Raw genomic sequence first — 13,810 nt, forward strand, 5'->3', positions numbered from 1 at the left:
TAGACTTTTAGCTTCTAATATTGAAACTTTTAGAAGCTACAATTTTTTGAAGATTTTCTTCGTGTTTTCTCGACGTATGGCGATCTAGAATTTTTTTGCAAAAGCTGTTATAAAATGTCGATCGAAAATCTATTGCGATGCATTCTAGAGACCTTGAAGTTGACCCATGATTTTTTTCATAATTATTGATACTATTTTACTATTTTTTTCATGATTATGGATTCTTCAGATGAGAATGGTAGTCGGTAAAAAATTGTTCTGGGTGTGAGCCACCCAGGTGTGGCAAAGTTGATCGAAGAAGGAGGTGCGTGAACGATGGGTTAATTCGAGCATTGTTCTTTTTAGCCGCTCTGGGAAGATGCCCTGTAAGCCCTCTATCGGCGATTCGAGGGCGCGTGGCACGCGCGCAGCTCGCGCGAGTGCACTCCACTGGCCGCTTTTTATTCCTGTTTGTCTGGTGGCCGTTTAAGTGCATCGCGCACGCAATCGCTCCTTAAACGCCCGTACGAAAAGTCCACGGAAGAGAAGCGGGATTCCAGGTGAAAACGCGCGGAATTTTCGCAGCGAGAGGCCTTTTCGTACCTCTCTTTTTTCTTGGTGTTGCACGCCGCGTCTCTCCCTGTTTGGCGCGATTCCTTTCCGTTTTCCACTCGGGAGCGCGCTTTCGAAAGCTTCTGCGCCGCCCTGCTCCTTTTTCATCGCAACGTTGAGCAATTTCAAGGAGCTCTGCGTAAAAGCGAATCGTTTTCTGATGCTTCGCATTTCAGCCTCATCCCTCTTCCCCTTTCGCGCTCTGAAATTTCTCTCGCGAGTGGGCGGATGCTTCTCAGGGTGGATATCACTGTCCAGGTGGATCTCTATAGTTCCAAGAAACTCGTGGGCTTTCGTCGCAAAAATTACGAATCCCTCCCTCGCGCGAACTCGCGCCGCGAGTCGATTTCACCTTCGCCGCCCGGACAGCGGAGTTATCGCCAAAAAGTGGGCACATTGATGCACGAAAGCGAAAGAGGAAACGGTTATGGTGGCTGTATTTCACGTGTTAACGTACTTGCCTGTTCCTTCTATTCCCCATTCGGTTACGTATAAACGCCGGTTTAATGCGCGGTTAATATTTAGGCGGATACATTTTAATGGCTCGTAAAATATTCCACCTCCAATGCGCCGGCTGCATTTCACGTTTACGTTTGTCGGTGCCGAAGAGCCTCGCGTATTCGCCAGCCTCTGCGTCCCATAAATATTCATTCCTCGGCTGGCGAAAATCCGAAAAGGTTGACTCGCCGCGTAAAATTTGGGTCGGTCTCGCCCGACGCGACCAACTTAATCTTCAGACTTCCGCCGGTTCTTTTTTATGTTTGCCGTGGTAATGCTCAGAATGACTGGCTCATTTGGCCAGTGGACGAGTAAACGCAGCAGCGTTTTCAGATGCAAGATTCAGTGGACGGGCATTGAACTTGAATTAAAGAGAAATAAAATAAAAGTAGAATAAACTCCACTATGTTCCTTCTGATTTTCCTTTCCTAAGTCTAATACACAGATTACAGTTGGAGTTTGATTTGCTTTCATGCTTCGACACTTCGGAAGCCCTAAAATGGCCCAAGTTCTCCGCAGAGATATATCTTCAGCTTCGAAGAACCGCAATAGAATTTCGTCAGCGAACCCAACGAATGTGCTCTGATAATTACGAACGATTCGTCGCAGTATTCAATGGTCGATGCTTCTCATTAGCCGGCGTTGGGTAAAAACAAAGACTTTCACCGTGACGATCGCAAATTTTATGGCGCTCGATACATTCACCAGTGCTCACGTACGCGCCTTTGCGTCGTTTCACAATTGTTTCAGCGATTCTCGAGAGCGATTTGTTCTCGGCTGTTATTATACCGCCTAGCGTCGAACGACAAACGATGCTCGCCGGATGGATGCGGGAAGATTAAAGTATCCGTGCTCGAACAGTCCCCCGAGTACAAGTAGGCCCCCCTTCCTTCGAGGGGCCAGCAGCGAGGCCCCCGTGTGCACCTGTGCAGGTTGAGAGGTGTTGTGTTTTCACCTGGCAGTTCAACCTACAATCGCGAGCAAGGAGGTTCCGCAGCCGCGATCCTCTCGTGTTCCACGCTCGCCACGAGACGTCGCGATCTCGAGCCGAATCCAAGCTCTCCTCTCCGCTCTTGGCCCAGCAGCCTTTCAGCCGATCGATCGCCATGTCGAAGAGGCATGCGGCCGAGTGAAACGCGAACGAGCGACGTTGGAACGCGCGTCCCCCGAGGATGATGTGACGGACAGAGAGTTACCATTCAGTCGGGCCAGCGCGAGTTACCAAGATAATTGCCAGCCGGAGGAGACAGATCCAGTGAGAAGTTGGGGAAGAGACAGTGATGCGGCGATGCACTCGGTTCCAGAGAAGAATCTCTAAAAGTCGTGGGTTAATTAACTCGATCCAGTGACTTGTTCCGCGAACCCTGAGCTCCTGCGCGACGGCGTCACGACTCCTTCCTCGAAAGCACCTCGTATGAAATCGTAGTTCGGTGAAGTTGTTCGTAGAGACGTTGCGCGTCCTTAGTAGAAACATTTCCATCGGTCTCGTTGTTCGGAACGCAGGATATGATTCGGTTGCCGGTGTCTGTGGGAAAGCCTTGATCGTTCCTCCGCGGAGAATCGTTATTGCTGTCGAAGGACAGTGAACTCTGGATCGGACGCGATCGCTAAGACTATTCGTTGCTAGAGGAAGCTCCACCTTCGAGGATCAGGATGGACACCGTGCTGGAAAAGATGGGCAAGCTGAATCTGGTAACGTTGCACCGTTTAACGTCACACGTACACCGTTTTGCGCGAGCTCCGTCGCCACGGCTAACGAGCACCTCTAATCGCGATCGTGGCCCAGGGGAAAAAGAAGCCGGTGCATTGTGCAAGCGCGCAGCAAATGCACGGGCGCCACGTGCGTGCGATGAAATCGTTTGCGCCGCGTAATTTCAGGGGGGGTATCGTTTTTTTTTTTAAGTTCAATATCGTGACTGGTTTTCAAGGGAAATGGAATTTAACACCTCGAGGCGCTCTGAATCGTAGCTGGACGTTGTTAGAACGCGATATGATAAGTTGCTCGAGCAACGAAGCCTATCCCATTCAATTTCTACCGAGAACATAAAAGAGCAAGAAAAAATCCAAGCCTCCAGAGGCGACTACAGGATATCTCCTCTTGCATCGAGAAGAACCAGTTGTCGCCCCGAGCTGCCGCTCATTTCCGTCAATTAAACGTTCCACATTTCACCGCTGGCGATCGCCAATGGCCGTGCTCTTTTAATAAACAGCGGCGCAAACGGCGGGATCGTTGTGCAAATTGCACGCGGAATTTTTCTGCTAATTGTAAGTCGCTACCCCCTAGGTAGCAACGGGCACGCCGAACGATCGCGTTCGCTGCGTTTTCTGGCAAGCTTAGGCGCAAGCTGGCCGGACGATCAGCGATTACCTCGTTACGATCGACTGGTTTGAACCGAGATCGATGGTTTTTGCTGCGGAATCGCCAGCGGCCGGCCGCCAGAGCCTGCTCGGCTCACTCGCGGTTTCTGTGATAGCTAAACAGCCGTGAATGATCGCGGTGCGAGTTACGCGTGAATTTTCAAAGCGTTTCGAAACCGACCGCCGTCCACCGAGCGAGTTGATTGAAAAATCTGATCGTCCACTAATGACGGACGTGTCGTGCTCCGCGGCCGTTTCGCAAATCACGCGTTGCAGAATCCTGGCGAGGCTTAATCGCCCTTGGAACTGGTGGTTTACGCGCACGATTTCCTTTTTTCGTTACCTTTATGGGCGGAGATTATGGGAATCGAAGGTGGTGGAAGGGACGTATCCTTTTCGTGGCTAGTGGGATACGGGAAGCTTGCGGGATTCTTCGCGGATAAACGGAGCTGGGAAATGAATCCTGAATGAGAATAGCGAGGGTTGTGCGCTACGGTTCGCCTGCTTTCTCGATTCGATGAATTCCTGCTCCGTGATCAGAGGAGCTGCTCCTGCGTAAGCTGTTCTTCCTGTATCGCTGTTCGCTTCACGGTCGACGTACCTCGCGCAAGAAATTTCGTATTACGCGTTTATATAATTGCGAGCAGCGAAGTCTCTCCGGGCTCCCCTAATCCCACGCAATTAAGGTAACGAGTTCTTTCGCCGTCGCCGCGATCCGTGAACAGTTGAACTTGGCTGGATTCGCGCGTATTATACGCAGGGACCATTTCCATCCCGTTAGGGCGATTTAGCACAGCGGTGCAAGAACGAATCTACATCGACGAGTCCCGTTTAATTGCCCGTAATTAGCTCGAGCGAAATTCAGACAATTGCGCGCAATTAAGGTAACCGATCTCGTTGTTACGGAAGAATAGTCGACGGTAATTTGCATGGCCGCGAAGGAGCAGGGAGACGGCAACACTTTCGTCAAGCTACATTCCCCGCGGCACGCACCCGCGACTAATTGCAACGTACACGTGAAGAAGAGACGGAATCTCGATCGTTCGAACGGTTCCTCGAGCGAATCGCTGGCCACACCGCGCATCGGTTCGTATCCTGCGCGCGTTCAGGTGCAAAGTACCCTGCAGCAGGTCGTTGCACGGTGGATGGGGACTGGAGCGACCCTGGGCGTTTCTTCGCGCTAGCTTCGAGACGATTCAGTGACGTGCTTGGGTCCGTTTCATGAAATAAGTGGTCCAAGGCCTGCTGATCGATGGTACATTTCCGATCGATCGTCAGGTCTCAGATAGTATCGATCAGAAGTCTTGTGACACAGGTTGGCAAGGCAGAAGATTTAATAGAGCAAAGTCTTCGACTTTGCGTGCTACTTTACCAAGTTCCGACTTTACTAATCCTCTAACCGAGCATCCTAAGCAGAGCTCACCTAGAATCGTCCGCTTTTGGTCGCCTAGCCAGTTAAAATATAAACAACTGATTGTGAGGGTTAAGCATAGTTTTCTTAGGTTTTCTGCATATCGGTATGGCAGTTACAGACCACGATTACATCCCAATCATGAATCAGCTGAATCTGTGATCCATTGAGTTTAGAAGAGCCGAGGACTTGCCTTTCCTTTTTACGATTATCAATAGCCTTATTAATTGCCCTCAACTCCTCGATTTGATAAATTTCTACGCTCCTAAGAGATCGTTTAGATTCACGCGGACTTTTCTTCCACAGCGTTATATTTCCTCAATGACCAACTCCGGACCCTGCAAACCGTATAAGTGTGGCTAACTCATATTGTACGAATTCAGAAATTCGGTTCATAGAAACCTGCAAAATTTGTGATTTGTCCGTCTGAACTGTAATATTAATTATGCACAGTAATGGGAACTTGTCCCCTTTTATCAATAAAAATAAAATTACTCTTAAAAAAAAACAAATAAAGTTCGATCTACTCTCAGCTGTTGTTGGTCCAGATTCGAGTATGACCGAATTCGCACGAAAAGGCAGATCGCTGTCGAAAGTGTTCCCAAGCGATTCCTGTGTTCGGAGGCAGCAATAATCGGGCACAGTGAAACGCGTGTAACAATGGTCGATGAAAAATGGCAGAATTATTGGGCCCCCTCTTTCTCCTGCTGCGAGACAGCGTGTTCTCTCCTCGCCTCTCTATTCAGCACTCTCACCGAAGATATTCGGCGAGTGAAACTTTTTCGGGCGCCCTTCTTTTATCGACGTCTACCGATCGATGCGTTCCATATACCTGTCCCGATAACGCGGACGCTGAACGTCGCAGAAGAATAGATTCCTCTTCATCCTAGCTTTCTCCCTATTTTCTGCGCGACCCCATCCGAAATAGCCACCGGGAGCGTCGGCCCAGAATTGGGATCGATTTCGAATTGAATTTGGCTCGGTCCACTTCGGCATGCTGACGTTATTCGACTCCGCAGAGGAATTCGTAGCGCCCTATTAAGAGAACTAAAACTGTTTCCATGTATCAACTCTATCGTCCCAGTTGCCGGGGCCGCAGCCTCCACTTTTGTGGTCCACGCGAGTGCCACTAAAGCGAAGTACCGTGGAAAGTAACTTGATTAATTCTTGACCAGCGCTCAAAAGCGCGATTAACTTAAAAACACTGGCTCCTTCGGCTGAGCTCGCCGCGAAGCAGCAAGGTGCTTAAAACAAACATTCCTTTTTGATGCCTCTCGTGGGAACGAGCAGAGAAATCACCGTTTCAGATACGGAATTTCACATTCTAATGGCTCTCGAAAAATATCGCATTACGAATCCATAAATACCACGAATTTCCCCCGGACAGCTGAACGGTTCCACGCCACGGGTGGAGATTCAAATTCTAATGCCTCTCGCCTAAACGTTTTCTTTCACTCGATGCTTGTCAGCGGCCCAACCCCGTGAATTATCGTCGCGCGCGCCTTTAAACCTGACGCGTGCTTGTGCGCTCGCCGGGCCGTTTGAAAAGGAGAGCCCAGGAATATCTTCGCTGGCCGCCGATCAATCGTCGAAACTACGCGCCGCGCGCGGTGGCTTGAAAACGTGGCTCATTCCGTCCCCAGCAAACTCGGGGAAACAGCGAAACCATATTCCTCGTTCTCTGCTGGAGAGCTGAAGGGTTTCCCCTGAGGTTTTCGTGGTCGTGGCTCGATTTCGCTGGGTGAAGGAACGCGCAACGCTGGTTTCGGTGGAGAGCGACACGCTCCAGGGGGAACCGTTTGATCTCGATCCAATGAGACGTTTCGAGGCGCGCGATCGATTTAAGATGGATCATCGCCCGCGGCGGTGGCGTTGTTACGGTCGTTCGCTGTAACCGAACATTGCTACCGAATAACGATAACGAGTGAGCAGGGCGACAGGTGATTGAGTCCTCTGTCATTGTTTCGTTGATGGATTCGGTTGGGAGTAGCGGGAAATTGGAATGAATTTTTACTCCAGCCGGGGTGGATCGGTGTATTTGGGAGCAGGGGATGAATGCTGGTGACTCGGGAGATTGACAGGGTAATGGGAGCAGCTTCGCATTCCAATTTTCATTTGGAATACTGTAGGGTGGGGCTGAAAGTCCGGTTTTTCATATAAACTTGTGTAAAATTTAGTAATAACAATCTAGAGATATACGGTGTTATTTTGTATAAACTACAACTACTATTCTTTACCTTTACAAAGTTGCTGGTTAATAGCGTTATTTTTTGCTGAGTTTCATCACAAAATGTGCGTCAATTCAAATTGCTTGGGGTAAAAAGTCCTTAATATCTTCTAGCCAGCCTTTCGTGTAAAACCAAATAAGTTAAAAAGTCTCTTGAAGTCAACAAATATTTATTAAACCAATTTTTTTGGTATACAAAATTGAACGGAAATACTACGCTTTTAAACAGAAGAATGAAAATACAGGACGCAGATTCAGCTTGAACAAAAAATTGCACAATAATCTCAATATAAAGATATAACTCTTTTAAGCACTTTGGCTTTATTTCTTAAACACGAATTATTTTAATATAAAAAAACAGGAAAATAGGAAGATAATTTATGATTCTACTGATTGGTTTGCTTCAACAGAGACAACCACTTTTTTTAGTATTTTAACAGGACTTCTTTAACAAAAAATGAAAATATAAAACAAAAATATAAGTAAGGTACTTCTTTCCACAATGGTACCTCTATACTTTCGTCGATATATAGGTTCGAAAATATTATCATTCGGAAATAAACAATGTCATGTACACATTACTAAAAGAACATATAATCTTAACGTATTCACCTTGTACAGTGTTAAACTGAGGTTTACTTCGAATAACACAACAAATAAAAAGGCGTACTTTGTTCGCATTTTATATACATACTGACAAATGCGTCGTATAAATCCCAAAAACGACTGGCGACCCTTGCGGTCCTTCCCATTACCATTTACTTGCTATCAACATAGTTGCTGCAATATTCAATCGATTGTCTACGAATGGAGACTTTGCATTTGGGACTTTTTACCCGCCGGACCTACCTTAGTTGCTAGACTGCCTCGAATAACTGCATCGACCGATCCAGAAATTCTTCAAACATCCGCCACAATTCGTTTTCCCCGCTGCTCCGTACCCAGCACAGGAAAATCTCTAAAATACCCACTGGTGATTCTCGGCGAGTTCCATCAAGCTCCCTCAGCAACGGCATTTAATCGCGCACCCTCGAGTCACGCGTGCTGCTTACTAATCACTCGACAAAGCAGTTCTCATAATGCCCCGTTCCCGGAGCCGCGGCGATACACTTTCCTTCCCTTCCGTCGTCTCAATGAAACCTTAATTACCAGAGAATCGCGCTAATTACGCGACAGCGCTGATCGCTGGAGCGACAACGACGCCGAACAGCCACGGGACGTAACCCTATTAAGCGGTGACTCGATTCCGCTCTTCTCGTTTGGCGAACGCGTGTATCTGCCAGCTCGGATCTCGCGTAATAAGAGTAATCATACGTCGCCCATCTGGGGAGCCAGTGGTTTGCAATTAACATTCTCGGGGCGATGCACGAGGCCGGTCCGCGGTGACAAATCACGCGGGAGTGTTTAACGTCCGGGGTTTCCAGCGACCGGCTGCTGGTTGAAGAATACTGACGTCGGATAAGATAACCAGTATCGCGAGATTCGACGCGATGCTCGATTTGCTGTTCCCTTAGCCTGTTTCTGTCTAAGCAGCCTCGTTAATAGGAGTATTAGGAAACGAATTAATGGCTTAACGAGGGGAAACTCGCGGTGGAACAAGGTCGACCTTGATATCCTCGGAGCGAAAGCTTTAAATAATCGCCGCAAACTTATTCCTCCGTTACAATGTACAGAGCCTGTCGTCCATCTGTTATTTTCGCAGATAAATCACTCTGTCATTGATCGCTTCATCTCCCAGTTGCACTTCGCGGGGCACCGAGCGGGTCTCGCGTTGCGACACAGTTGCAATCGAATCGAGCGTGCTTCCATCTCGCGCGTACCTGCGACCCTCCGCGAGCATCTTCCATCTAAATATAAATCATCCGATGAAACATTGAGCGGATTCTCTCTACCGCGATCGAAATTAGAATCTCCGGCGAGTTTCCCTCGCGAGAGCAGCGTCGTAATTACGCGTACGATAAATAATCGGGAGGCACGACTCGACTGCTCGGTCCGCGAGCCTCGGCAGCGGAGAAGGAAAACCGCGGAGGGCGCAGGAGCTGCTCGAATCGACGTAACCATGAGATAAGACCCAGATAAGGCGACCTCTATTAACAAATGTCTCGTTAATCAGTGTAATCTTGGGAATGTAATCGGTGGCAGACGTGCTTCTCGCGGGGCGACGATGCTTTCGATCGCTTGTAAACGTCCGTCGATTTCCTTGGCTGGCTGGAGGCGGTCGCCCTCGTTTCATCGCCGCGCCGACTCGTTTTCCACGTGTCGCCGCTCCACGGTGTCCCGTGCAAAACGAAACTCGAAAGTTCACCTGTGCCCCGAGGAGGCCTCGTTTCGCGCGCCTCCAGTAACTTCCCGGCGGAATCGGCGCTTTCGAGGCGCCTTTATCGAGGATAAGATCCGATGGAGAAAATCGGCCCCCTTCGTTCGAGATTTCTCGTATCTCCTGTCCCACGGGCTCGCGGCACACCGTGGAATTAAACGCTGGCATTCGGGGACCATCGGTTACGTGCCTGTCGGCAGTGTCTGGATTTTAGTTTCTATCGAATGTTAATCGATGCCACGGGCAACTTCGGTCCTGGTTATCTAATTTGTTCTCTTCTCTCTTCTCGTGGCGCATTTAGGATTTAATCGTGGGGGAGCCGAGTTGAGGGGACAAATAGATTTTTAATGCAAATTCAAGCGAATTCTGTAGGGGATTATAAAAAGTTATTTGAGGGGTCTCGCTACCTTGACGGACGAAAAATGATGCGAAATTTGGGAATTTTTTAAAACGAAACCGTTAAACATATTTACTTCCAGCTTTGTGGATTCATTGGTCAATCTTTAGGGAATATGGAAAAAAAATTGTGTGTGAAAATAGTGGTTGTATCCGGAGTTATAGTGCTTCATTTGAAGCTGCTTACAAAAATCGTATGCGCATTGTTAGCGTAAAATCAGCTGTTTTATTTAGTTGTATGAAATAGAAAATTTAAAAAGTTGTGTAATCTGTATGAGTGTGGCTATCGCCTGAATTAAATTAAATGAGAAATATTGAAAATTAAAAAAAAATGCAGCGTTTAAAACAGGCATCGATTCCTGCAAAATAATTCGCTGGGTTTTTAAATCGCAAAAGTCTAATTTTGCAAAAACCGACTTGGTTTTAGTACCAGCGAGAATGGAATATCTACCGAAGATATATGCCAAGTTTGAAGTCAATCGGTTGATTCTTTATTGAGAAAAACATCTTTTTGAGAAAAGCGTGTTCAAAGTTATACGGTTTTTTTAATTATTATTTTTAAACTGTTGCCTAAGTATGCACAAATATATGCATAAACTTTTCAATTAATATAATTTGAGGGTTCCTCTTTAAAAAAATCCAAATATCGCGCTCCCTTAAAGAATAAAATCCAGTTTCCTTCTCTTTTTACGAAGCTCCTGAATTGCTTCACTCGTGGTTGCAATTTTTTCTCCCGCGTACAAAGTATCTCGCGTGAAATTGGCCTCGGAAGAAGAAGGAAATCGGAGCAGAAAATTGCGTAAATAGACTCGGAGCAGACGACAATTTTCGAGCCACTGGTCCGTCAATATTTACAGTTGCGAATCTGCAACGCGTGACAGTCTAGCGTGACTCGATCTTTCATCAGGAAACCATTTACGTGATCGTAGATTCAATCTTACGGCCTGTTTACAAGCGTGTCTGCCGAGTAAATAGTCTAACGACGATCTATCATTGAGGAATTTCAATTTAATACTTCTTCGTGCCAGCAAGAAATTCGCCGTTCTCGCAGGTTAGTTTGAAAATGCTGTTCCTGAGAATAATTGGCTGAAGATTGCTCCGCGACAGAAAGAAACTACGCTGTCCCCGCGGCCCAAGCGGCATGGGAACGCACAGTGTCCAGGGACATCGATCATTTGGGGAAAAATCGTGTCGATCCTCTGGCCACCGGTGGGTTAGTGCTTTCTAAGAGAAAGGTGTTAAGTATAGGCATTCGTTTTCGCTGTTTAACGCTGCCAGGAAAACGCAACAATGCGGGGACCCGTCGACGCCATAAATTTCCACGACTCGGTGGAAAGTGGCCGGCAGCTCGTCGAGCTTAGAATTCCTCGAGGACTCTTAAGAGGGTTTCTTTTTTACGGATCATCGATATACAATAAAGTGGAAGTAGAACGGGTCCGTTGTTAACAGACACTGGTCGCTCGCTCGCGACACGCCTCGAGTTTCTCCGTTAATATTCCCCCGAATGTCGGAGCACGTTTCGCTAAACCCGTGGTTGACACAGCGATAGGTAATGGCAAACACGGGCGAGATAAAATTGCCGAGCACATGTCGAAAAACGACGCAGCCACCGAAAACGCTGATAATTCATCGAGTCGCTGATACTTATCTTTCAGTGTCGAGACACATGTAATCGAATTCGTTCTGATAACGCGTGACGCAGGGTAAACCAACCAGTAATTGACCGCATACCAGTGAATGGCAAAGAAATGTCAATTAATAAATTTAATCAATATTATATGTTTGTAAATGGAGTGTAGTTGCACTTTTAATATCCTATATTTTTAGTTAGGCGTATTAAGCAAACATTAATAAGCACAATTCTTATTAAAAGTACGCGGTCATTTACTGGGCTTCTACACGTTTTGCATTTTATAATTTTTTTTTTAAATTGCGATAATAATAAGTGATTATTTTTATAGAAATTTCAAGAAAAATAAATTTAAATGCAATTTCAACAGTTGTTTTGTTGTTATACATAAATATATTCAAGTATTAATCTGAAAGGTCCATAGATTCAACAATTCTCTTATTCACTGGTTGAGTTTACCTTACCTAAATTCACGAATTACCATCCACATCGGCGTTCATGGAAACTCTGTCTTGAAACCCGGCCCCTCGAACTTGTAACCAAAATACATCCACGCGGCAACCTGGAAATGTGATTTTCCACTGCCTTTGTCTTAAAATATCCCCATTTAGAAGGAAAAATTAACTAGTTCCCCAGTCTATCGCGTGTTCGTAGTTATCGTTTATCAATTACCGCGGCCGAAGGACGCGCGACGATATGCATAGTCGCGTGACAGCTCATGAGCAGAAAATTACACGGGGCTCTTCGTTTTTCCTTCCACACGGCTGATAAGGAATTCGTCGACACGATAAGAGGTGTACACCGTCGCTGGGCCGACCTCGTTGCCGGCTCGTGCCTCTTGGGCTTCTCCGCCGAGAGGCAGTCTCGCCGCCGCGCGCTCGCTCGCTCGCTCGAGACGCGCAAAAGTGAAATTCGCGAGTAATTGCCGGGGACGATTACGATCGAGATCGCGTCGGCGCCTGGGGCCACTCGTCGCGTTCCCCGCGAGACAAAAGGCTGTCGAATCGCCCCGATGTCTTCCAACGCTCGCCACGAGGACATCGAGTCCTGCCCGGAGCCTGAGAGGTCGTCCTGGTTCTTCAGAGTAGGTGGCCGCCTAAATTGCCCTGGAACTCACTATAATAAACATTGAATTGGAAACGAGGGTTTGGTGTTCTCCTGCAAGCAGCGTCTCTACTCTCCGCATCTGTATTTTCTCTCGTATCGCGCGCATCGGTCCCAGTTCCCTCTCCCCTTCAGGGTGTCCAGGCCACAGTTACAAAGAGGACAATACGGCCTCTGAAAAGGAACAAGTTTCGCGGACCTTTGTTGGCCGTCATTAAGACGAGGCCGGGTCAAACGGTGGTCTAAAGATGTCCAGGCGATGCGAGGAAGATTCATGGAGATCCTGCGAACGCCAGCCGGTTCGTTAATCGAGGCTTTCGCTGAAAGAACGGTGTACCTCGTAAAATGTGTCGCGTCCAAGCTGTATTCCCCGAAGCGGCGAATTTTTCATTTTACCTTGCCCGCGGAATGGTCCCTCGCTGTGACCTCGCGTAACACCAAGGAAGGAGCAAACGAATCGAGGCCGCGGTATTCTTTCAGTAACAATGCCTTCTAGCTGTACAATACACTCTGCTTCGACTTGAAGCTCGTATACTGTCGGCTCTTTAACGCTCGCTGGAAAAGTAATTAAGTTTCCCGATAAAGCCTCGTCGGAGCGCAAAGATAACGCGTAGCCGCGATTTCTTGCTTCTTGTGACGTCCGTCGGGTTAACGAGGCGATCTACCTTTTCGTTGGGTGCAGCGTTTACGAATTTCATGCGTTTCGAGGTTCGTTAGGCAGGGACATTGAACTTTTCTTGGTAACGGATGACAGGGCAGACAGGCGTTACGACACCATCGCGTAAAAGCTGCGTTACGTTCGCGGCACCGTAACGAGTCGCCCTACCTGTTCCTTTAATAACGCACCAGAATTCAGGCTGGACAAAAGTGAGTGAAAGTTGCACGCGGCTTTTCCGCGATTGAACGCTGGCGGAGCTTCCGGTTTTAGGGTTCATCGTAATTGGTCATTAATCGAGGATCGAATCAAGCCGTGAATAAATTTCTGCAGTAATCTCGGATTCGTTAACGTGGAAAGTTGCAGAGAGGGTGAAGTATTGAGGATGTTACGTCGCGTTGATTGGTAGCTGCAGGCACGAAGGATTCTTGAAAGATAGTTATTGTTATTGTAAACGGGAATCCCCATAGTATGCGGAAATTATATAAACAGTAAAAACTTAAGGAGTCTGAGACTTAGGGCGACCTTACCTAATATCGACTAGGAAAAGTTAAATCGCTGTTAATTGAATAATAATTGATATTTCTGCATGCAATTCGTTTGAAAGTAGAGAGAAATTATTC

General features: G+C 47.4%; 1 protein-coding gene across 7 annotated transcripts in view; it reads left to right on the plus strand.

The window, feature by feature from the left end:
• Window positions 1–13,810, plus strand: part of Daam (disheveled-associated activator of morphogenesis-like protein) — a 52,751-nt gene that overhangs the window by 25,042 nt on the left and 13,899 nt on the right. Inside the window, exon 1 of one of the 7 annotated variants that reach the window (XM_076826498.1) lies at window positions 2,601–2,781. The exons of 2 other annotated variants lie outside the window; for them this stretch is intronic. In XM_076826498.1, the coding sequence (XP_076682613.1) occupies window positions 2,743–2,781 (39 nt within the window). In that variant the 5' untranslated portion in view covers window positions 2,601–2,742. Of the gene's footprint in view, window positions 1–2,600; window positions 2,782–10,597; window positions 10,850–10,983; window positions 11,008–12,009; window positions 12,513–12,630; window positions 12,832–13,810 lie in introns of those variants that run through there. 4 more of the 7 variants (XM_076826501.1, XM_076826502.1, XM_076826495.1 and 1 more) reach the window with 4 other exon arrangements.

This window comes from Andrena cerasifolii, chromosome 14 (assembly GCF_050908995.1).
Source record: "Andrena cerasifolii isolate SP2316 chromosome 14, iyAndCera1_principal, whole genome shotgun sequence".
NCBI classification, from domain to species: Eukaryota; Metazoa; Arthropoda; class Insecta; order Hymenoptera; family Andrenidae; genus Andrena; species Andrena cerasifolii.